The sequence below is a fragment of the Eleutherodactylus coqui genome, chromosome 2, assembly GCF_035609145.1.
Source record: "Eleutherodactylus coqui strain aEleCoq1 chromosome 2, aEleCoq1.hap1, whole genome shotgun sequence".
Taxonomy (NCBI): Eukaryota; Metazoa; Chordata; class Amphibia; order Anura; family Eleutherodactylidae; genus Eleutherodactylus; species Eleutherodactylus coqui.
This window is the reverse complement of record NC_089838.1, coordinates 36312892-36338761: the sequence shown is the minus strand read 5'-3', so window position 1 is coordinate 36338761 and position 25870 is coordinate 36312892. Positions and strand designations below refer to the sequence as shown.

Here is a 25870-nt window from a genome sequence, read left to right as displayed (position 1 = left end):
CAGTGGTGTGCATATCCCTGTGTACATACCCTACTGACAGCCACTAGGAGTAGTGAAACAGTAGCAAAGGTAATACCTGCCATTAACCCTTTCCAATCCACTGACAGACGTCTGAAGACATTCTGATTGAAGCCTGTACAACTCTGATGTCGGAAGACGTCCGGCAGGGTATTCTTACTGTATATTACCGGCCGCTCTGTTGTTGGGGCCTCTCCAGCATGTCCCATATGCAGTACTGGCTCTAGCCAGCAGACGGTGTCATTATATAATGGCAGAAAGAGAAAGCCCCCTAGGAAACCCTGAATCCAAAATTGGATTGCAAAGGGTTAGGTCAAGAAGCAGAGACAGTGTGCATGAAGCGGTAATGTCCGAGGGGTCCTGGCACTGAAAGCTGCCCCATTAGATAATGTCTAACGCTCCATAGAAAGCATCAGAGCAGTATAACACAATGTAAAACCCTTTAATAAACTAGAATGTCTACTTTTGGGCAACCTTGCAGCACTGGAACTCTAGATTCAACATCTGCGACTGATTTCCAAGTGTTTGTGGAAATTTCCTCTGGCTGCTCAGGTTTCCTCCACATTCCAAAATTATACTGATAGGTCAACTTCAAAGAGACCTTTTACCCTGAATGGAAAGGAGGTTGAATGCGACCTCCGCAGGAAGAGATGTCCGTACAGTCGCTGTACAGCGCTGCAGCATATGCTAGCACTATATAAAGGAACTACAGCTATGCTAGTACTCTTTAGAGGGCAGTATGAAGTTTGCAGGTGTAAGGTAAGTCCCAGCGGCCGTGGTATAGTTTTAGAGGAGAGAAGTGTGCTACCATGAGCTCAGATTAACTAAATGCACTAAAAACGACTCCCCGGGAATATCAACAACCCATAATAGTTTATTAGCGCCATAAGCTGTGATCGCAGGTACATAATAGCACGTACTTTTGCCATGTCTTTGCCGACACCTCTCCCTTTCTCATAGCATACAGCTGTGTTGTACTGAGCCTTGCTGTATCCGGCCTCTGCCGACTCCTGGAAGAAGTGGAAGGCAGTCCTGTAGTCTCCGCTGTCCCTTGCACTGATGATGCCTGCAGGAAAAGGTTTCAAAATAGAGATTTTCAGAAATAAGTGACTGCAAAACATAAGGATGATTTACAGATGAGAAGCAGAACAACTATCAGGAAAAGAACAGTTCTGGATTTAGAACCGGGTCCCTAGAGGTCCAGTTTCATTGTTCACAACACTACAAACGGAGGAGACGGTGGGTGCCAGAGGCCGTACATGTAATGAGGGCCAGGAGGCCAAATGTCCTTCAGCAAAGTGCCCAGAAATGGTTCCAACAGACACAGGAGTCTGTAAGGATGACGCCAAGCGTGTCTGGATGGAAGACAATGAAACAATTGCAGCTGCTGCTGCTTGTTGGGCGATGAGCACTCCTCTCTACTGGTGGTCTGTAGGGGGCGTCTTGAGCCCAGTCACCTTGTGTGTCCTCAGACATCTACCATTCCCAACACCCCCTAGCAGTCTGGTAAGACGGTCCTCTTTACTGGTGGTCTGTAGTGGGTCCTGAGCCCAGTCACCTTGTGTGCCCTCCCACATCCACTGGTCCCAACAACTCCTAACAATCTGGTCAGACGCTCCTCTCTACTCGTGGTCTGTAGGGGGTCCTGAGCCCAGTCACCTTGTGTGCCCTCATTCACTGGTCCCAACACCCCCTAAAAGTCTGGTCAGACGCTCCTCTCTACTGGTGGTCTGTCGGGGAATGTCCTGAGCCCAGTCACCTTGTGTGCCCCATCCACTGGTCCCAACAACTCCTAACAGTCTGGTTAGATGCTCATTTCTACTGGTGGTCTGTAGGGGGAATATCCTGAGCCCGATCAACTTGTGTGCCCTCACACATTCACTGGTCCCAACACCTCCTAACAGTCTGGTCAGATGCTCCTCTCTACTGGTGATCAGTAGGGGGTCCTGAGCCCAGTCACCTTGTGTGCCCTCACACATTCACTGGTCCCAACACCTCCTAACAGTCTGGTCAGGGGCTCCTCTCTACTGATGATCTGTCGGGGGTTCTGAGCCCAGTCACCTTGTGTGCCTTCACACATTTACTGGTCCCAACACCTCCTAACAGTCTGGTCAGACACTCGTCTCTACTGGTGGTCTGTCAGGGGAATGTCCTGAGCCCAGTCACCTTGTGTTCCCCCCCATTCACTGGTCCCAACACCCCCTAAAAGTCTGGTCAGACGCTCCTCTCTACTGGTGGTCAGTCGGGGGTCCTGAGCCCAGTCACCTTGTGTGCCCTCACACATTCACTGGTCCCAACACCTCCTAACAGTTTGGTCAGATGCTCCTCTCTACTGGTGGTCTGTAGGGGGAATGTCCTGAGCCCAGTTACCTTGTGTGCCCCCATCCACTGGTCCCAACACCTAACAGTCTGGTCAGACGCTCCTCTCTACTGGTGGTCTGTAGGGGGTCCTGAGCCCGGTCACCTTGTGTGCCCTCAAACATTCACTGGTTCCAACAACCCATAACAGTCTGGGCAGACGCTCCTCTCTACTGGTGGTCTGTAGGGGGCATCCTGAGCCCGGTCAACTTGTGTTCCCCTACACATCCATTGGTCCCAACACCTCCTAACAGTATGGTCAGACGCTCCTCTTTACTGGTGGTCTGTTGGGGGGTCCTGAGCCCAGTCACCCCTGTGTGTCCCCATCTACTGGTCCCAACACCCCCTAACACTCTAGTTAGAACACCTGGCAGGGAACAAATTCATTGATACGACCATCCAGCTTCTCACATCCCAATAATGCACTCCTCTCAGACTCTGGTAACAGGGTGTAATCTCTTCTCTGCATCATAGAGGCGTCTAGTGGTCAACAAGCTCTACACAAGCGGAATAAGAGGTCACTACACACAAGGGGCTTCCGAGAGCCTTTTATAGGCCAAGGGGGGGAACCACTTTCAGGGTCTCAGGGGACAAGACCGATCATCCAATCACCACAACTCTCATTTGTATGTCTGCATGAGATGGAACTGCAGGACGAGTTTTGCAGCAAAATGACAACTCCTTCTAGGGGCCTGGTATTTTTGTCAAAAAGTGTACATTATTATGATTCTTGCCCAAACTATAATGGCTGATATTTACCAAAGATATTCAGCACCGTAGGCACGCTGGTCTCCGTTATGTCCAACAGCCGCGATGCAGCAACTTGAAGAGATTCTCCAATTTCTTCTTTTGGTTCTAAAAGCTAAAATTCAAAGGGAGTACATTTCTTTTATTACAGCAGGTCTTGTAGCGGGCACCAACCCGCTCATCTGAGGCTTGCACACATACATATCACCCGTTTTCTCCTTTTGAAAAACACAAGGATGTAGGGAGTCCCCTGGGAAAAAAGCTATGCAAATGAGTGATGGAATAATTCTCCACAGTGCCACCTATTTGAAGGTAGCTATTCTTGTGGTGGTCTTCACAAGGACAATCCCCACCCTCCTGGACTCCCGTTGATGGTCCTTCACGTAGCCAACCAGAATCCTACTGTACACTAATGAGTAGCAAAAAACCCAAAACAGCTGACTTTACAGGGATACTTTGGTTTGGCTCACATCCCCAGTCATGTTTCAAGACCCGTTAAAAGGTCAGATATTTACTTGTAGAATAGTTATTATTCCAATAGGTGGCACTGTGAAGGATTATTCATCACTCATTTGCATAGTGTTTTCCCAGGAAGCATTGCATGGCCTATAAGATTCTACATCCTTGTGGTACGCTCTACTATGGTGTTCTCCACAATGAGAAACATTACCCCTCTCCCAAATAACCTGTTGTAATATGCATGTTACATGGCATGATAAAATTGCACACTTACCTCTTGAGCAGACTTTGATGTACTAGTCTCTCTAGTACCTGGTCCACATGAGGAGCGGACATCAAGGAAGCCTTCAGTCAGTGATTCTCCTGGAGCAGGAAATACATCATTACGAATCACAGAGAGGGGAAGATCAATTATCCCAATAGACCCATGAGGTAGTTACCTTACCATGCTCAGACACATGATGAAGTGCACCACTAGGGGGTGCTGGAGAGGAGTTCTCAGGAGAAGCATCTGCAGCTTGAAGATTAGCTTCATCTTGCAAACGTAGATCATTCCAGGTACAAGGCTGGACTACGTTTGGCACAATGTGACTTTTCACAGCTTTAAATACACACAAAAGATATCAGCAAACAGTTTATAGGGGTTGTGTGGTTCCAAATGTAAAAGTTTACCATCTGAGTGTGGGTTAAAATAAACAAAAGCATACTCACCCGTTTTTATGCCCCCCGCCTCGTCCTCTGTCACCGGAAGTCAAGTGATTGCTGTGGCCAATCAGAGGCTGCAACGTCACCTTCCTAACTCCTGGCATCAGAACTCACATCCTGGACACCATGATGCCAGGACTTTAAGAAGGTGATGCTGCGGGCTTTGATTGGCGGCAGTGGTCACCTGACTTCTGGAAGGAACATTTTCTATTTCATTTAAAAAAATAAATAAATCACTCATTTAGAATTGATGGCAGCGGCACATCTCAAAAACGTTGGGACAGTTTACAAAAGGTTGGAAAAGTAACGGTACTAATTAAAACAGCTGGAAGGTCAATTCTCCACTAAGAGTCACATGACTGTATAAAAACAGCATGATAGGCCTCCTGCACACGGCCGGGTGGGATTCAGCATAAGGGATCCTGCAGCGGAATCCAACCCTGTGCCCGGCCGGTGACCCCGCGTACCTGTCCGGATGGTTCTTTTTCTGTGCTGCGGAGGTGCTGAGCCGTCCCTAGGCGATTCCGCGGCCCGCCCGCAGTGGCAGCTATATAGAGCAGGGGTGTCAAACTAATTTTTACAGAGGGCCATATTAACCTTACTGTAGCCTTCAAAGGGCCGATTGTAATTTTATAGTAATGGCCCGTTCCCATATTCCTGTTGCGTATTACACACCACAATTGGCCACTGAAGTGAATAGGCACCATTTCAATGAGCCTAGCTGCACGCTATTTTGCATATGCAAACATGCAGTGTATTGGGGCACATAAAAACATGCCGGAGTGCTAAAAAAACACAGGAATAAATGTTTTTTTAGTTGCGTAAATACACAGCATCCCCAGTAGTAATAGTGACCCCCAATGCGGCCCCAGTCGTAACAGTGACCCCCATAGTAGTCCCAGAGAAGGTGCCAATAGCAGCCCCTGTTTTAGCCTCTTGTCAGGCAGCATCCCTATGGGCTTTACACTCACCCTGCCCACAGCTCCAGTTGGGCAGAGTCTTGTTACGGCTGACCTCTTACCTTGGCACAGACTCTGCACTGTGCAGCCGGACGGAGCTGCAGGTGGGTTGTGTAAAATTCCTTTGAAAGGGGTTATTAGTGCCCACTGGGATATACCGTTCGTAATTGCAAGCGCTGCTCCAACTGATTTCAATAAGAGCTGCGCCTGCAATTACAAGCGCCGGCCACTACACAGGGGTTGGAGCAGTGCTTCCTCTCCAACCCCGAAGTATCCCGGTGGGCGCTGACTGGATAACCCCTCATAGGTTTAATGCACAGCCGGCGGGCAACACAAAATGAGGCGGAAAGCCTTGTGTTCGACATGTGCAATATAGAGGTTTTAGAACATCTGCTCCCAACCAGACGTGTCTTTCAGGGAAGGCCTTGCATATTTCACATACACAGTATGCTAACCCACATACTGCATCCATCACAACTCCAAAACTCATCAATTGGTCTCCTCACTTCCCAGACATCTACAGGCTGTTGTAAACAGAATAGGGGATGCTACACAATGGTAGTCATGGCCCCGCCCTACTTTTGTGAGATGTGTTGCTGCCATCAATTTCTAAAAGAGTTAATTTTTTAAAAATGAAAATGGAAAAAATGTCTCCTTTCCCCTTCTGATCTTTTATTCATACCAGAACATAGACCACGTATGGTTATATGAGATTTCATAACCATTGTATTTTTCTTTTTACATTTATTTACATTATACACAGTGTCCCAACATTTTTGGAATTGGGGTTGTAGATTTGTATCTTACTCACCACTACTATAAAACACAAATCCGTTTCCTTTTAATAGGGCTTGTGGCCCTCTATAATTGGAGGGTACTAGTGGGGGGAGCCCAGCATCCAGCCAACTTATAGAGATACACTTATTAAAAAAAAAAAGCTTTATGGTAAAGCATCCTGGGAAAAAAAAGTATGCAAATGGCTCCCCTCCAAAAAGGACAAAAACATTCTCTCTAGGTCTACTATTTCCTACTGGAATCCATTGTCTGACTGTAGACTTCAATAGAGGTCAGAAGCAAAAGCTTTCAATGTAATGGTTTTCTACACTGGCTAATAGAGAAGGGACCCAATCAGGGAACCCCATTTGAACCTGAACCTGGTTACCATTTTAAACATCATCATTGAAAGCTTATAAGTCTATTCACACCACAGAAAGTAATCCCCTATGCATATGATAGAGAATAAGTTTGGGAGATTTTCCCCCCCGGAGCTTCCCGAAGGGTGGGCAACTTCGGCTGTGGATGCATGCCTCTACTGCATTAATTTCGATAGGACTGCCAAGTTCTAGCTATCCCGGGTTCTTTCATTAAAGTGAATGGAGTGGAGACATGAGCGTGTGGCATCTGCTGCCCATACTTCATTAAACGACAGGTCTGAAAGCTCGGGATTGGTTGTGGATCCCAGTGGTCGGACTCTCACCAATCAGCAAGTTATCCCCTTACCCTGTCAATAGGAAATAAGTCGCTATGATGGGAATACCCTTTAGGTAACATAAGATTACCAAGAAAAAAAAAAAATACCAGCACTTACATAGATTGTTGCACTGGGGGAGAGAAGCGAGGATCTGTTCCAGATAAGTGCGCTGTGGGGCCCTTTCTTCCCGGGAACTACTGTTGGTGCAGTGGAATGATATCTGCCGAGCCAAATGCAGGAAGAATACCGCTACAGCCCCCTAAATCAGCAAGAAAAGATAACAATGTACATGATAAATATCTTATATGAAGGAAGTGGCTTCCAACACCGGCTATGTCTTGTGTTCAGCAAAGACACGGTGGTCCCACATATGAATGCCAACCCTCCTAAAATAGAGGAAATTGACAATATGTTCCCATGTCAGTAAGGTAAATTAAGAGCAAATTATAATTTCTTCCCTATTTAGCTCTGAAATTCATAGTATCTTGGAAAAGAAAGGTCCGTGCAGGAGGCCGCCATGGCAGAGACCGCAAGTGACATGACCGGGGAAGGGAAAATGACTGCAGCGAGTGCGGCGTCCCGTCAGCGATGGGTAATACTAATGATCAGCAGCAATCCAATTATCTGCTCCTCCGTTTATCACTCCGCCAGCTGTTACACTATCCTCCATCATGTATGACACCGAGAACACGGCATTGGGAGAGAACCTACAATTACCTAAAATAGATATTCACTGCCAGAGTATCAGGGCTGTAACGGAGGCGTAACCAGTAGGCCGGTGCTGAAATCTGGTATGGTAAAGATGTTGGTTATCTCATGAACACGGCTCCTCCTGGGGGGCTCGTAGCAGACATTTATATGTGATCATGTAGTATTACATGGCACTCAGGTTGCCCATATAATGTGGGCATATGTAAAAGGGAAAATTTCTGCATTGGACTCATCACATTGCAGAAATCACAAGCTGCGGTGGATCTGCATGTGGACTGACACGGGTTTTGCGCGGAATGCAAGTCAAGCAGCAAGACGCCACTTCTTTTCCGCGTGTTGTATAAATTATGGCATTCATTTCCAATCTAATGGGGCAGGGAATCCATGCAAAAAAATGTAATCAAGTTGACTGCCAGATCTGCTATTAGTGATGCACTGCTATGGCATATACATATACCTCCATATGCCCTAAATGCACATATGGGAAGGGGCGGTGTGTGACAACAATTAGAAAGGGGGCAATTTGTAAGCACAAAACTGTAAACTGTGGGATTACAATACTGCCACATCTTGCCATCTAGCACCGACTATGTACTGCCAGTAACAGTCTGTAGTCCGCTTATAGCTACCCGACTAGAGACGGTCATACATATCCGTGGTCAGTTTGTGGATGTACAAATGAAGATTGCTAGAAGGTAAGCAGTTGCTAACTCTCCAGCTGCCCCTTCCTTCCAGTGTGTAAGGCTTATTGAATTATAAAGCATCATTTAGGTTTTCTGAGAAGCATGGAATCAGCCACAGATCTATATTAAAAAGGGGTTTTAGTAAGACATACAGATAAAGTTTTGTGTTTAATTGCCCCCCAGGAGGTAAACAGATTCTGCACAAGAATTTATTAAAAATCTGATTGATAATGCAGATTAGGCTGGGGAATCACAGGCTCTGACTACCAGGGGCTTCAACCCTTCTCTGATGCCCACATGGTGCCCATGTAGCTACACTTTTCAAAAACCTTTGACATGCCAGAGAGATGTCAAAAGTTTTGATCAGTGGAGGTCCCGCTGAGACCGCCACTGGTCGCTAGAAAAAGGGGCTCACTCATGTGCTATTTCCCCCTTGGCTGTCTTCACGATTTTTTGGCTCCTCCAGCGGCTGAAGATGGCCCGCACAGAGGTCTATCAAAATACCAACAACGACCTGACTGTGTGTGCGTGAGTAGGTTTGTGAGTGACTTACATGTTCCACCCCTGATCACATGATGGTGATGTCATCACAGGTCCTTCATCCCCAGTGAGAGTTACATACTCTGCCACTGATCACATGACAGTGACATCACAGGTCCTGTATGCACACAGCTACTATCTGGATAGATGTTCGTTAGTACTCCATAACAACTGAGGCCGCAGGGGGTCTGTAGTCCTCCCGTAATGTGCACAAGGATGAAGGACCTGTGATGACGTCACTGTCATGTGATGAGGGGTGGAGCATGTAAGTCATTTACTTGGGATGAGTGTCACCGTCATGTGATCAGAGGCAGAGCATGACGGTGACGTCATCAGAGGTCTGTCATCTCCACTGCTGTGCTGCTTCTGATTCCTGTTGTATAGGATGAACAATGTATGTAGCAGCACTGTGTGTGTGACGTGCATGTAGCAGAGCTATGTGGCGCATTGTGCCCCCAGAAACCCTGGTGCTATAATTTCCTAATAATTACTAGTAGAAGTGCTGTAGATCTCTATGCAAGCCATCTTCAGCTGCCGGGAGGAGCTGAAAAACAGTGAAGACAGCCAAGGGGGGTGGGGGGCTGCACTTGAGTGTGTACTGCAGCCCCCTCTTTCTACCAATGAACAGCAGGACCCCCACTGATCAACACTTTTGACATGTCTCTCTGACATTTCAAAAGTTTCAGCTTCTTTAAATGCATGTATTTTGGCATGAAAATCATTTTTGCAATAGGGTTTATTTACAAATTTTGCACAGTTTGCCTTCTGCAGCTTCTACATATCACTGTATATAGTAATTGTAGTCAAATAAGACATCTTACAATGAGTGACTATATCACCAAGATATTTTATTAATACCAGATAAGAACATAAACACAGATTAGAAAAGGGTGATATGTTTCTCTATTGTAGATTTTTTTTATTCTGTTGTCTATACATGAATATGGGGGGCGGCCATCTTTCGTGAGTTGCATTAACAGCATTTAGAAGATCTGCTTTACAGCACAATGGACAAGAGGGGACCCATTGACTTGTAGAGGAGACTGTTCTAGACTCGCTTGGTGACCCGTGAAGAGGTCAGTGTGCAGGTAAGGGGAGTAGATCCTCACAGCTGATCACCTATTGTGTAATCCAGCCTGTGAGGATAAAGAGAGGACTGCTGATAAGACAGTGCCAGACTAGTATTATATGGTCCGTGTGGACAATGCAGGGTTTGTTCACAGAAACGTGTTTCATAGTCATTTTCTGATGTCACACTCCCTTTTATTTCTCCTCTCCTGAATCTTACCACAAGCCAATTTATGACAACATAGTAGATCATAAACCAGCAGATAGGAAGGTTCAGGAGAGAAGAGATAAGGGCTGACAACCAAGCTGTCAGTCCAACTTTAGGCCGGTGGAACATGACCGGGTTTAGAATCTGCGATCATCACCCACACAGACGATCCTAGATGTTCCGCACCCACTGACAGAACAGAACATTTGCGTGTCTGCTCACACAAGCGGACAGCGATTGCAATTTCCGCAAGCGGATTTAAAAGAAAAAAAAAAAAAAAAAGAACGCTGCATATTTTGTTTTTCAGTGGGATTCGCACGGATGGCTCTCATTGAAGTCCATGGAAGCCGTCCGACCTGCGGCCCATCCGCAATGGACATTGTGTGGATAGGCCGCGAGTTCCCACGCCACTGCCTAGCGACAGAAGAACAAACATTAAAAAAAAACAAAACAAAAAACTTGTTCTGTGCATGACCGACAGCGAGCGTCTATGGTCATCCACAACGCAAGAGAAATCAGGGTCATCGGCCAGGGTCAGAGCTGGATTCCACTGTGGGCTCCCACATGCGAAATCTGACCCGGTCATGTGCCCCCAGCCTAAAGCCTCATGAACACAAGCGGGTCAGATTCCACTCGGGAGCCAACCAAGCCAATTACATTTTTTTACCTGTCTGGGTCTTCTCCCCCCTGTTCAGATTATCTTTCTTCTGCACTGCGGAAGTGTGCAAGCGCGCCGCACACAGGCTCAGTCCCGCACTTTTGCCTTCCCGCAGATCCAACGCACGTCTGCAGTATCAGCTTCAGGTATGGTGCAGATCGGACGGCTTCCATTGACTTCAATGCGATTTGTTTTCCAGACCAGAAGGTCCGCAAATCAGATCTGCATGCTTTAATTAATTTGCGGATGCCCATGATTCCCTATGGGCGGCTTGATTTGCGGGTTCCGCAAATCAAATCCACCCGTAGAAATGAGGCCTTACTGACACAACCTGAAGGGAAAGTCAGACTGCAGTAACAGAATACAGAGAAATGTTTCCAAAATTTTTAATGAAGCCCCTGCAAAACTGAGCCTCAGCCCAAAATACATTTAAGAAAAAAATAAATAAAAAAATTGCCCCGAAGCGCTCAACATCCTTTAAGAAGGAACGGCCTCGTAGCTGACTAACGAGAACGCACCTTCACCTACTAGTAGATGTACTACTTACCACTCCGAAAGCATCCAGCACGGAGTACTGCGGCAGCTGGCCAGTGCAGAACTGAAAGTTGCCTTTTTTCTTCTGCCCCTGTCCATTCTGACCACCGTGTTCATCTGACGACTGGGAGCTGTAACTGGGAAACGGGAATGATTACATGAGCAACTTACCACAAAATAAAAAGTAGTACAATAGGACCAGAAATGAAGAAACAGAATGGTAAACAGACGTTTATATTGAAAAGTGTGTTTTAAAGAGCCAGAATGCGGATACTGCAGATGTGCAACCAGGACTGCTGCTAAGGAAACTCAAACCTCATCGTGGCTAAAGACTCAGTGGATCCGACTGCTAGGAATACATAAATATTTGATTAATAGTATTTCATCAATTCTACAACGGCCAGGAAATACTTGCAAAAAAAAAAATACAAAAAAGTCTGGCACCACGTCACTGAGAACCATCATGATTTACTCCTCAAATACGGCAGAGAGATATTTTCGGGCACAACACACAGTTATTTAGCTGGAGATGGAGGGTGTCTGATTGAGGAACACATTATGTGATAGTCCTGTAAGATCTATAGGCAGTAAGTCATTTGGCCCACAGCTTCCCTGCTTGGACATTTGCCTTTTCCCATTCGGCTTACTCCGGGGCTTTACATGAGTTATTCTGAGTTAGACCCTAGAGAAAGGGCTTTTATACCTGGATATGAAGCCGAGAGGACCAGGCACAGGGTCGTTAAACAGCGCAGAGCTCTCATTTTACTGGCGGATGGCGCGATACCATTAGCCATTACTGCTTTCAGATTTGTTACCGCTCATTACATTCTGCGGAGGGTGGAAGACGTGACCTTTCCTTAAGAACATTGGAAAGCCATTCACCTGCTGCCCTCCCGTCAGGGTGATTGGTGAAACGGAGACAGTGTGGCTGAAATTGTGCCAAGGTGGTATATATAGGGCAAAGAGAAACAAACCTACTAATGGTTGTGGTCTTCTTGCCTTACATGGCTCGTCCCAACAATAAAGGCTATGGCCCAGCTTTGCAAAAATGTTATTTTGTGCTTCTATTAGGCCGGTTTCACACAAGCGACGAAACCACGCAATTTTCTCGCGATGCGACAGCGATACGAATTACATGTATGTGAAGCCCATGCATTCAAATGGATTCTTTCACACGAGCGAGGTTTTGTAGGCTGCTACATTGCGAGAATACAAAATTGTGGCATGTTCTACACAGCCATGATTTGCACTGTTTTGTAGCCCATATTTTCCTATGCTTTGCTACCCATGATAATGCGGTTTTCGTGTGCTGTGATGCAACTTTTACAGTAGGAGCCCTAAGATAAGCCGCAGCTGCATTAAAAAAAAACAAAAAAAACAAAACAATCCATCATTTAACAGGGGCTGTCTGCTCAGCCGCACATCTCCTCGCAGGTCTAAGACACAATTAGAACCAGTCACTGCCATTCAATGCGATGGCTGCAGTGATTGGCTGAGCCGCGGCACTTGAGAACCAATCACAGTCATCCAATTGAATAGCTGTGGTTGGTTTATCGAGTGCTGCAGTAAATTGGTTCTCGAGCGCCGTAGCTAAGCCAATCAGAGCCAGCGCTTCCTGGAGGCAGGTTTTTGAATCCCTGACCAGGAAGCGCGGGGGTAAAACTACAAGCAAGTGTGTGGGACCTGTAAAGAGAAGTGCGGCTGAGCAGACAGCGCCTGTTAGTTGATGTATTGTGTTTTTTCTTTTAATGCATCTAGGGCTTATATTTCAACACAAAATCACGAGAAAGCGCAGCGATATCACACAGAACACAGATGCGATATCACTGTCGGCCATGTGAAAGAGGCCTTAATGTTCTGCTGGGTTCAGAAGACAAGTTTTAAGATAAATTGAGGCCCAGCGGTGAGGCTTCGGCATGTGAATGTTCTGGTTGGCGAGGCTCCAGGAGAAAAGGATTGAAACGCCATGCCATTAATGTGTTATAGATTTGGGAGGGGAGAATCTGTGTTCTGGCTCGGCTGTTTCCATACCTCCCATAGAGTTGAATGGAGAGGGCTATGAACATCTGCAGCCACCTCTGTATTCTCCATCTGGATGCAAATAACTTGCAAGGCAGAAAGAGGGTTAGAGGGCTCCGTCATCCCAAGTAGGTAGAGATGTCACTGGTGGGAGCCTGAGCTGTCAGCCACTTATCAGAGGTCAGTGTATACATAGTAGAGGTCAATCATTCGCGAGTTGGGGAAGGGGGTGGGGGACATTGTGAGTATCATCACTATCCTCTGTATTCTCCTAAATAAGCTAAAGACTATAAGTATACAGTCAGAAGGCCGAACGGCCTTCATTATTTCTGACTGCAGGAGCCTTTTAATCATAATCAACAACTGTGATAAGGGTTTCTCTTCCCTCCATGTAGAGCCTGTGGGGTACGCATATATAGTATTTCAGCGGCACTTCAGTAGAGGTGAGCGATTCCAGTGACCTCATTGGTTGTTGGGTACACCCCCCCCTTTGGAGATGTGCACGAGTGCTACTTCACGAGACCCGTGGGGGGTTAGGGTTTAGGGTTAGGGGTGTAGGGATTGGGGTTAGTTGCCGATCCTCCTATGGCCCTGCTGCTGCTTATTTAACAGGCCGGCCACTGGTGCACATCTCCAAAGGGGGGGTGTACCCAACAACCAATCAGGTCGCTGGAATCGCTCACCACTACTGAAGTGCGGCTGAAATACCAAATATGCGTGGGGTACAGTCCATACAGTTTCATCCAATAGGAAGTTCTGGTGACTGAAATATTAACTCTTGGAGAAAACACAAAAAAACAAGTAATTCTTAGGAGGGTTACTGTGAGATCCCATGACCCAAATGAGGAGTATTTTCAAATAGAAAGGATTGGCTAAGCAAGGTAATCTAGCTGACATATATACTGGGGGCTAGTTACAGAATGAAAAAATAAAAGTTACCAGAGCGTTCCTTTAAAAGACCCTTTATTTCAGTTTATGCCTTATTTCTATCCTATAAGGTTTACTCAGCTCTGTTGCAATATATTTAATTAGTATTGTGTAATCATCCTCCCTATAGGCAGGTGACACTGGACTCAACTGGCTGCTTTGTTTAACTGACAAACAACTTTATTACAAAATGGTTTAGATTTTTTGTGCTGCGTTTTGGTGTTATTTTTCGGTTTCTAGAGACAAGACTGTACGGTGGCACTTTAGTACTGCAGCTTCATGGCATAAACCCTAAGGGGAGGGGGTGGGGAGGGCTTGCTCCAAAGATCTAATGGGTACAATTCATGCTTCTGCCACAGCCCTCATGGTAGGCCGGCTCTCCTACAGGGTCGGTGTTGCAGCCTGTGATACATTATTGTTACAATGTTGCAGATGGGATCTTTTATTACTATTGTAAGTCGGCTCTAATATTGGCTCTTTAGTGAGGACGCAGTGGTTGACGCTGTAATGGAGGCACGGTTATAGGGGGCAAGGTGCTTGGCTCTGTGGCACCTGAAACATTTGTCAAGACTTCCACTTATGTCCCTCTTTCTGCCTCCTAGTATTCGACACATGGAGTCTTACCCCTTTAAAAGGCTATATTCACCTCGGCAAACAATTGTTTTTAAATTCTCTCAATACACATAAAATGAAACAAATTTGCATTCGGTTTTAATTTTAAAAAATGACATCTTTTGTCTGCAGCTCCTATGCAGACTATGTATTTCCATGGTAACAGACAGCAAACACATTATGTTTAGTGTAATCCCGCAGTCTCTCCCTTTTTTCACCCTACTTTGTGCTAATGTACGTTGGGTAGGTTAGCCATAAGTAGAGGATAGATAAGAGAATATGATTGCAGGATCAGACTACAAAGGTTGTTTGTTGTCTGTTACCATGGAGACACAATCTGCATTAGGCTGTCTGCACACGGCAGAGCGGATTCCGCGCATACTTGCCTTTCTTTCTCTTCATCTGTACCGCGGATGTTCCGCACAGCTTGCTGTCAGACATGCGCATTTGCCCATCGTTACAATAATGAATATAAACAGTTAAAACCTCCCCATATTTGGTATTGCTGTGTACATAAAAGTCTAAGGGCTCATGTCCACGGGCAAAATATGAATTAAGATCCGCAGCGGATCTCCCGCATGCGGATCCGCATCCCATAGGGATGCATTGACCACCCGCGGGTAGATAAATACCCGCGGATCGTCAATAAAAGGGATTTTAAAAAAAATGGAGCATGGAAAAATCCGGACCATGCTCCATTTTCGTGCGGGTCTCCCGCGGGGACGGCTCCCGCGGGCTTCTATTGAAGCCTATGGAAGCCGTCCGGATCCGCGGGAGACCTAAAATAGGAATTTAAAAGTATTTACCATCCGGCGCGGGCGGGGAAGGTCAGCTGTTCCTCACGGCCGCATCTTCCTTGCTTCGGCTCGGCGGATGTGCCCGGCGCATGCGCGCGGCACGTCGGCGACGTGCCGGCGACGTGCCGCCGGCGTCAGGAATTCATCCGCCGGCCGAAAATGAAGATCCGGCCGTGAGGAACAGCTGATCTTCTCCGCCCGCGCCGGATGGTAAATACTTTTAAATTCTTATTTTCGGCGCTCATGTCCGCGGGGCAGGAGGGACCCGCTGCAGATTCTACATGGAGAATCTGCAGCGGATCTGATTTTCCCCGTGGACATGAGGCCTAAACCATTAGGCCTCCCTCACACACACATTTTTTTACAGCTGCCTTTTCAGTGCTGCACTAAACGCTGTACAACGCTCCCATTCATTTTAATTGGGCTGCTCATACAAGCATCAAAATGCAGTGTCTTTAAAAGCGAAGCATGTTCTATCTTTTCAGCCCTGTGTCGCCCATTGAAATGAAAGTGGAACGGTTTCAGCGCTGCTGAAAACGGGGCGCAACTTGCTGCTACGTTTTTTTTGGCAGATCTGAATGCAAGCGCTAGCTGCACGACCTAAAAAAGACCTTGAAATCCCTGCCTCCCAGTGAGAGATTGCTCTGATTAGCTCAGGAGCGCCGGCTTTGCCACTCAGAGCCGGCCCTCAATGCACCAATCACAGCCATTCATTGAATGGCTGTGATTGGTGCATGCACCGAAGGCTCCGATTAGCTTAGCCTGCTGACACTCAGCAGGGTTAGCCAATCAGAGCAATCTCTTGCTGGAGGCGGGGTCTGCAAACCCCGTCACTAGCAAAAGTTCCTCTATGGGTGCTGATAAGTGCTGGGAGCTTCGGTGAACAGCGTCAGGGACCCGGACAGCGCCAGCTAGGTGAGTATTCATTTTTATCCCTCGGTATCCTTTAGCTGTGCTGAAAACGCAGCCAAAACGTTGTCAAAAATGACAACGCTGATGAGACCGCAGTAAACACAGCGTTGAAAAATCCCTGTAAACGCCTGTGTGAGGGACGCCTGAACGTATCACAATATGTATCCCCTACGGTGGAATTGGTAAAGAAAAAAACAGCCTGAAGGGGTTAATAAAGGTTATATTGTAGTCTAGGGATGTGATGCACAAACATTTTTTGTCTTTAGGCAATTTTTTTTTATCGATTTATCCCTGTAATGCCTGAGATGATTATCAGCCGACTGCTGAAAAGTTCTCTCTACTTCTCAGGAAACGTCAGACTATGATCAGGTTTACCGGTCGCTGTGAACACTGGAGGATTAAGATATATTTGTAGTTTGCGAGGTCATAAATTAAAAACAAAAAATATGTTTGACAGAAAAACCAGTTTTCTACAACAGGTGATTTTCTGATGACACATTACCTTGAAGAGCGAGCTCTGCCAGACTGACATTGTGACAACACTGCCTGTCACCCGATACAAGTCTGGTGTATTACAACCCCCATGCCGGATGACACTGCACCTTACTAACGCAGATGCTACACAGGAGGATCAATACATCATGGTAGACGTGGAAGCATGGTGAAGGAGCAAAGTGGCATGGGCATCCTACAAGACCCCCTGTAGTCGGCAGGCAGTAAACTCCGGGGTCTACATGAGTAGCTCTTATCTTTACTTATCAGGCATTTTCCACGTACCTTTTGCTACCGGCATTCTGTCCCAAGGGAATCAAGGACGAAGGACTCAGTGGTTCGGCTTGCCCGTGTACACAACCCTGGACGTTGGCCACATGGAAGCGGTTCAGGGCTGAAAGAAGAAGAGAATGTTGCTGCAAAGTCTGTGTCTCATTCTGCTTAGGTTACATGCATTTCAAGTTGGAAGAAAATGCACCAAATGAATAAAGAGCCGCACCCCTCAACACAATGGCGCCTTTGGGCTATCAGAGCGCCACTAACTGGTGTAAATTATAGTAAAACTAACAGGTCATGTGCGGCCCTGCCTTTTCCCTGGCTAGAGTTGTCATATAAGACTTCTGGGGGACAGTCAGTTTTTTCACAATTTTGCACTGTAGGGGTGCCTTCACACTGGCGATAAAATTGCGCACTTTTCGCGTGATGCGAGTGTAAGTAAAAGCGCAAAACTATGAAACCAGTTATTTTCAATGGTTTCCTTTACATTTGCGATGATGGAGAAAAAAAAAAAAACGCGCCATGTCCTATCTTTTCACGTTTCTTTATCTGTTTCCATATGGAGCCTCATTTTTAACACTAGAAAGGCCTATTGACTTTCGCGTAAAAAAAAAAAAATTGCTGCAAAATCGTGTGAAAGCACGGCGTGAGAAAATTGCAAGTGGCAACCATGTTTTTGCAAGAAAAAGCATCGCTGATGCTCAAACATCTCATGAATAAAATTGTGATTTTGCTGCGATTTTCTTGCGGCGATATCGCGATCGCCAGTGTGAAGGAGCCTTAACTGCAGCATTCATAGCCGCCCCAATTACAGGGGAAAAACACCCCCCTGCAGTAACAGCAGTCACTGTCAGAGCTAATAAGGGGTCTGCTAAAACCCTGCAGCTCTGGCATGCCAAGGGTTGCCGGGTCCCATGTAGGAAATGGCACTGCCACTTCCTGCATGCTCTACATAACCTGCATAAGAGAAGGCAGAAGCGCTTAAAAACTGCTTCTGCCTTCTCCTTTGGGGCTTCGGTGCGTCTGTGTCCTGCTGGATCGCAGAAGCATTAAATTACTCGCCTTATTTTTACTATACGCAGGGAGTAAAGCCCACGATCAGGTGACGTATATTTACAGCGCTGGGTTCTTAACAGGTTAATAGGGTACATGAAAACTAGTTCTCATAGCAAAACCTCTTTAATGAGCCATGGACCCATGTCAGCCGATACGATCAGGACAAGGTTTCCATTCACTGACAGGAAACATAGAATCTTGAAAATAGTGAGGAATTAAAACACATGGATGGATTTCTGCTGTGGAATTAGCGACGGGCGTCCGCAGCAAATACCGCCCACGGCACGCTATGGAAAGACGCCTTTTCCTGCACACTTGCAGAAAACAATTGCGGTTTCCGCGAACAGAGGATAAATTGCAGCATGCTCCATTTTTGTGCGGACTCTGTATGGAGGCTTCCATTGAAGTCAATGGAAGCAGTCCAACCCATGGCCTATCCACAATCAACATTGCTGAAAGGTCGTGGATTCTGCGTCAGCGCCTAGCGGCAGCATGGGTACAGGGCGAGTCGCTTGGTATTTAGCAGAAACAAGAAAACAAGTGACTGTCGGGCCGTGCCAACAGGTGGTCGTTCAACCAGATGCCCTTCGCCTCCATTCACACGACTACTGCCCTTGTGCGGAGCACAGGAGCTACAGGTGGCAGTCCAGAGGACAGCTGTGGGCGTTCGTGCGCCCGACAGTCATCCCTTGTACTATAAAGCGCACAACTCATGAGCGGACATTTCTGAAAGCTTTTACGCCACTTTGTGGCATTAAAAAAAAGAAGGCCCAAATTTTTACATAGATATTTACACAAAAATTTGCAACTTTTTAGCTTTTTGCGCCAGCCCCAACACTTTTTTAAAAAGCGAGCGGGGCTTGTTGGAAGGGTATGTGGTCACCCGGGGTGACAGATTTCTATATAATTTATACCACGCCAGGTCGGACACATTGTACATCTGAGATCTGCTGGGATGCGCTGAATACAGGAAGCAGCGTGCGGCTCTTCATATATTCACTGCACCGTTTGCTCCGAGAGCAAACCCGGCTTCGGAAATACCAGCTTTAGTACATTTCCATCCTAGTTCCTTAGCACAGATGGGCCATGAGGGCAGACACCCAGTTCCACAGTCAGTTCCCAAACGGCGAGACTCCAGTGGTCCAATTTTTGCGCTACTTTGTCCGCTGAAAAGTAGAAAACATGGCCTGGTCAGATGAATCCAGATGTCCGTCGCACCAGAAGGCCAGAATTTGGCACGAGCAGTCCCCTTCCTGTCAGCACCTCCATCTAATGAGCAGCAGCTACGAGAAGCTTCCTGTCCGCAGGGGCCGGTATTCCTGCAGAACGGTTCCATCACCCATGGGATCTACGTCACAAGTGCTGCTGGTCTGAAGGCCAAAGGTGTCCACGGCGCAATTCAACCACAGCTTGTGAAGAGGTTGTAATGGTAGCCCAGGGCTTAATGATGGCCTCCAGGCCTTAACCCCTTTATGCTGAAGAGCATACATGTCCACCCCCCCCTCATAGTGTCCCCGTTAACTCATAAAATGCTGCTGTCAACTCTGACAGCAGCATTTAAATGGCCTAATTGGATAACAAGAGGTGTCCTTCGATTGTCATTGAAGCTGAGGGTTTACTGAAGGCCCCAGGGCTGCCATCTACCCATCATACACTCAAACCAGCCATCCAGGTTTGTTGTAATGGTAGAGTGGGCAAGTCCCAAACGGGAGTAGCGAGGAGATGGTCAGCAGATCGCCCTACTGTTATGTAATGTGTTCACCCCCCACGGGATGAAGAGAACTCTCAGCTTAGTTTATGCTGCTCCGCGGTGATGAGTTACGACACAACGGGACCTTCTCCACTTCTCTTGGATTAGTTCCCAGTTCCGTGAAGACAACAAGTTGTGTAAGTGAACAGGTGAACATACTTGTCGGCCGGCCCACATACTACGCGTGCAGGGAGGCCGCACCTCTTCCTGTGTGGGTTACCAACTAATTTGTTTCATGGGATTTTGACGATATATACATAGTCGATTTCATATGGAGCCGTAACAGGACTGCCACAGAAGTGCACGGGGCTCTAGCTGAATCGCCATGGGGCTCCCATTTCGTATGGAGGAATACTTAAACTCCACATGAATCTGCCAGAAAGAAAAAACCTTAATGTTCCACAGGACTCCTTATGTACAGAGCTATTCTGTGATGGAGTGTGTAGAGAACATAGGGGGCCGGGATGACAGGGAGGACAGTATATGGAGGTGGTGATGGGGTGTGTAGAGAACATGGGGGGCCGGGATGACTAGGGGGAGGACAGTATATGGAGGCTGTGATGGGGTGTGTAGAGAACATGGGGGGGGCGGGGGGACGACAGTATATGGAGGCTGTGATGGGGTGTGTAGAGAACATGGGGGGGGCGGGGGGACAGTATATGGAGGCTGTGATGGGGTGTGTAGAGAACATGGGGGGGGCGGGGGAGGACAGTATATGGAGGCTGTGATGGGGTGTGTAGAGAACATGGGGGGCCGGGATGACTGGGAGGACAGTATATGGGGGATGTGATGGGGTGTGTAGAGAACATGGAGGTCCGGGATGACTGGGAGGACAGTATTTGGGGGATGCGATGGGGTGTGTAGAGAACATGGGGGGCTGGGATAACTGGGAGGACAGTATATGCAGGCTGTGATGGGGTGTGTAGAGAACATGGGGGGCTGGGATAACTGGGAGGACAGTATATGCAGGCTGTGATGGGGTGTGTAGAGAACATGGGGGGCCGGGATGATTGGGGGGAGGACAGTATATGGGGGATGCGATGAGGTGTGTAGAGAACATGGGGGGCTGGGATGACTGGGAGGACAGTATATGGGGGATGCGATGGGGTGTGTAGAGAACATGGGGGGCTGGGATAACTGGGAGGACAGTATATGCAGGCTGTGATGGGGTGTGTAGAGAACATGGGGGGCCGGGATGATTGGGGGGAGGACAGTATATGGGGGATGTGATGGGGTGTGTAGAGAACATGGGGGGCCGGGATGACTGGGAGGACAGTATATGGGGGATGCGATGGGGTGTGTAGAGAACATGGGGGGCCGGGATGACTGGGAGGACAGTATATGGGGGATGCGATGGGGTGTGTAGAGAACATGGGGGGCTGGGATAACTGGGAGGACAGTATATGCAGGCTGTGATGGGGTGTGTAGAGAACATGGGGGGCCGGGATGATTGGGGGGAGGACAGTATATGGGGGATGTGATGGGGTGTGTAGAGAACATGGGGGGCCGGGATGACTGGGAGGACAGTATATGGGGGATGCGATGGGGTGTGTAGAGAACATGGGGGGCCGGGATGACTGGGAGGACAGTATTTGGGGGATGCGATGGGGTGTGTAGAGAACATGGAGGTCCGGGATAACTGGGAGGACAGTATTTGGGGGATGCGATGGGGTGTGTAGAGAACATGGAGGTCCGGGATAACTGGGAGGACAGTATATGCAGGCTGTGATGGGGTGTGTAGAGAACATGGGGGGCTGGGATAACTGGGAGGACAGTATATGCAGGCTGTGATGGGGTGTGTAGAGAACATGGGGGGCCGGGATGATTGGGGGGAGGACAGTATATGGGGGATGCGATGAGGTGTGTAGAGAACATGGGGGGCTGGGATGACTGGGAGGACAGTATATGGGGGATGCGATGGGGTGTGTAGAGAACATGGGGGGCTGGGATAACTGGGAGGACAGTATATGCAGGCTGTGATGGGGTGTGTAGAGAACATGGGGGGCCGGGATGATTGGGGGGAGGACAGTATATGGGGGATGTGATGGGGTGTGTAGAGAACATGGGGGGCCGGGATGACTGGGAGGACAGTATATGGGGGATGCGATGGGGTGTGTAGAGAACATGGGGGGCCGGGATGATTGGGGGGAGGACAGTATATGGGGGATGTGATGGGGTGTGTAGAGAACATGGGGGGCCGGGATGACTGGGAGGACAGTATATGGGGGATGCGATGGGGTGTGTAGAGAACATGGGGGGCCGGGATGACTGGGAGGACAGTATATGGGGGATGCGATGGGGTGTGTAGAGAACATGGGGGGCCGGGATGACTGGGAGGACAGTATATGGGGGATGTGATGGGGTGTGTAGAGAACATGGGGGGGGGGGAGGGGGGACAGTATATAGACGATGAACTGGATGTTTACAATAACTTTTAGGTTATAAGTAATTTAAAAACATGCAGAAATAATCAGCATTCATATAGTTTAGTAATGCTACATAATAAAGAGCGGGGAGGTACGCGATTCTCGGAAATCTGGAATTGGGAGGGGTCTGAGAGGGTTAAACTAGAGCATGCTGCGATTTTTTTTCCCACCTGTGGAATCTGACATTTTTACTCGTGAGCGTGAAGGAAAATTCAAAAACACATGTATTTCAATGCCCGAGTTTTACGATGGATCTTCCGTGCGAAGGCGATCACGGCATCTGCAATTAAAATCCGGTCTACAAGAGGGTTGGATTCTGCATGCGGGAGACCCGCAGCGGATGGCGGCAGTGAGCCTGGACGGTGACACTGTGTACAGCAAGCACTGGAATTGTGTATGACCGCAGAAGCACGCAGGCGGCCATGAGCAGTACAGGTGTTTCTGTTCTTTTCCTGCACCTGCGCTCAGTGGTGACATGCGGACCCACAGCCAGCACGCAATTTGCATTGAAATAGAGCATGCTGCGATTTTTCTCCCCCTCGCAGAATCCGCAATTCACACCCACGAGTATGAAGGAAAATTGAAAATGCACTTTTACTGCGGATCGTGAGCGTGGAATCCGCAGTCCTGAAGATGTAGATTTTGTGGCCAGCGCCCCTCCAACAAGGTCAGCTGTAATGAAGAGGAGGATCACAATGTTGATAATCTGCTAGAACCAGATGTACCGGCCGCGGCGCTCCGCCGGATGTCCGGCAGGTTCTTCTACAATCTGCAGCTAAACGTTTGACTGTCACATTCTTCCTCTTCTGCCTTCACAGGCGGCTCCGGCCGTACGGACTGTATATAGCCTGCTGTGCAGACCCCCACAATGTCCCTCACAGGCGGCTCCGACCATACAGACTGTATATAGCCTGCTGTACAGACCCCCACAATGCCCTTCACAGGCGGCTCCGGCCGTACGGACTGTATATAGCCTGCTGCACAGACCCCCACAATGCCCTTCACAGGCGGCTCCGGCCGTACGGACTGTATATAGCCTGCTGTGCAGACCCCCACAATGTCCCTCACAGGCGGCTCCGGCCGTACGGACTGTATATAGCCTGCTGTGCAGACCCCCACAATGTCCCTCACAGGCGGCTCCGACCATACAGACTGTATATAGCCTGCTGTACAGACCCCCACAATGCCCTTCACAGGCGGCTCCGGCCGTACGGACTGTATATAGCCTGCTGCACAGACCCCCACAATGCCCTTCACAGGCGGCTCCGGCTGTACGGACTGTATATAGCCTGCTGTACAGACCCCCACAATGCCCTTCACAGGCGGCTCCGGCCGTACGGACTGTATATAGCCTGCTGCACAGACCCCCACAATGCCCTTCACAGGCGGCTCCGGCCGTACGGACTGTATATAGCCTGCTGCACAGACCCCCACAATGCCCTTCACAGGCGGCTCCGGACATACGGACTGTATATAGCCTGCTGCACAGACCCCCACAATGCCCTTCGCAGTAGTCGTGCACTTTAATTGTATCAGTCATGAACTATTCCAGCGCTCGTTTTCTTGGAGCTCTGCCTTGCGCCATTCCTCATAGGAATGGGGTGTTGCCAGTAGGGGGCGCATCCCTACACACTGTGATACTGGCCAATCAGTGCTGATAGTGTAGGAACACACCCCTCTGTCAACAAATGTTTGAATACACTGACAGCAGGAACAACAGAGGAACAGCACAAAGGAGGTAGAAAAAAACTGGCTAAACTTCACTTGGCGCGGATTCTGATATTGTAATTACTTATTTATAACAATGTTGCAATCACACAGAGAAAGTGTCATTCCAGCCCACAACCTCTAGAGGGAATCGGTGCTGACAGCGAGTGCCCCCCCACTGGACCCCAGTGACAGGTGGTGACAGAGAGATGCATCTCCATATGTGCCCGGCCTCTGACCCAGTACAACACTACAAGAGCAGCACATAACCGAGACTATCCTCCGCTCCCCCGGCTGTCGCACTCACCCCTGCACACGAGCCCCGGAATCCTCCACATTGCGGCCGAGGTCCCGATCACAGGACTTCAGTCGCCAATGCGCATGCGTTGCAAAGTGCCGCGTTCATAGAGTTCAGAAAATCATAGTAGAGTGTCTGCAAGGATCATGAAAATGGGCGGGACCGGAGGACTGAAGGACTGATAGAGTCTAGATGCGCTGGAGGCCATATTTGAGACTGGCAATGTAAATTTATGTTTGAAAAATCAGCTTTTCTTCTGTGGACATAGAATCTGAGCAATATTGTAGCATCACATTGTTGTTTTTTTTATGCATAAAATATATTTAGAGTAATTTTAACAGCGCCAACAAAAAGTGTGTGTTATCCCTAGCAGCATATTTTATTTTTTTCAATTATTGGTTGCTAATGGCATACATGTTTAACCCCTTACTGATGCAGAAGTTTTTCGTTTTCTTGTCTTCATTTGTTTCCTACCCATTAAAAAGAATTAATCATTTATTTTTCTGACAATATAGTTATATTTGTCAATGGTATAATTTAACATTCCTTATGTATTGGAAAATTTTTAAGGTAAGTCACCACTTTTTGGTCTAACAACTGAACATACTGTAAATGTTAATGTCTGACGATATAAAGAACATATAGGTATTCTTAGGCCTCCTTCACACAGTTAAGAAAATCGTGAACGATTTGTGTGATTTTTTTCCCCCCCTGGTTCCACAGGATGAGAGGAGAAGGGAGGAGGTGAGAAAAGGGACTTATTTCTATAGCGCCAACGCTTTCAGGAATTTATTTATTACCCCCCCTGGGGGGTATGGGGCTGATATATGGGACACTATTACTACTGAGGCCACTGTAGGGGCACCAGGCAGTCAAGCAGCCTTAGCTTTGTTGACACCCATCTCTTCCGGTGTCGACAAGATACACTAGTACCCACTAATATTACTGAGGGCCACTGTGGGGGTTACTATTACTACTGAGGTTGATATAGGGGACACTAATACTACCAAAGGCCACTGTGTTTTGTTCTCTATTATTACTGAGGGCCACTGTTGGGGTCACTATTGCTACTGAGGCCACTGTGGGGGGTCACTATTACTACTGAGGCCACTGTGGGGGTTACTATTACTACTGGGGCTGGTATAGGGGACATTATTATTACTGAGGCAACTGTGGGGACACTATGGTATTACTTTTGAGGCCACTGTGGAGGACACTATTACTACTGGGGCTAATATAGAGAGTCACTATTATTATTGGAGAGGATATTGGGAACACTATTACTACTGCAACCACTATCGGGGGTCACTATTATTACTGTATCCCACTGTGAGATTCACTATTACTACTAGCACCACTGTGGGGGTCACTATTACTACTGAGGCTAAAATAGAGGGACACTATTACTACTGTGGGGGTTACTATTACTACTGGGGCTGGTATAAGGGACATTATTATTACTGAGGCTACTGTGGGAAC

General features: G+C 47.8%; 1 protein-coding gene across 1 annotated transcript in view; it reads right to left on the bottom strand.

Annotated features, from left to right (window-relative positions):
• DELE1 (DAP3 binding cell death enhancer 1) overlaps positions 1-24508 on the bottom strand; it is a 31285-nt gene extending 6777 nt beyond the window's left edge. Inside the window, exons 1-8 of the mRNA XM_066590569.1 lie at positions 24401-24508; positions 17164-17272; positions 11133-11256; positions 6835-6976; positions 4028-4183; positions 3857-3945; positions 3136-3238; positions 939-1084 (exon numbers count right to left, since the gene is read on the bottom strand). Coding sequence (XP_066446666.1) covers positions 939-1084; positions 3136-3238; positions 3857-3945; positions 4028-4183; positions 6835-6976; positions 11133-11256; positions 17164-17272; positions 24401-24431 — 900 coding nt within the window. The 5' untranslated portion in view covers positions 24432-24508. The remainder of the gene's footprint in view (positions 1-938; positions 1085-3135; positions 3239-3856; positions 3946-4027; positions 4184-6834; positions 6977-11132; positions 11257-17163; positions 17273-24400) is intronic.
• Between the last annotated feature and the right edge of the window lie 1362 nt (positions 24509-25870).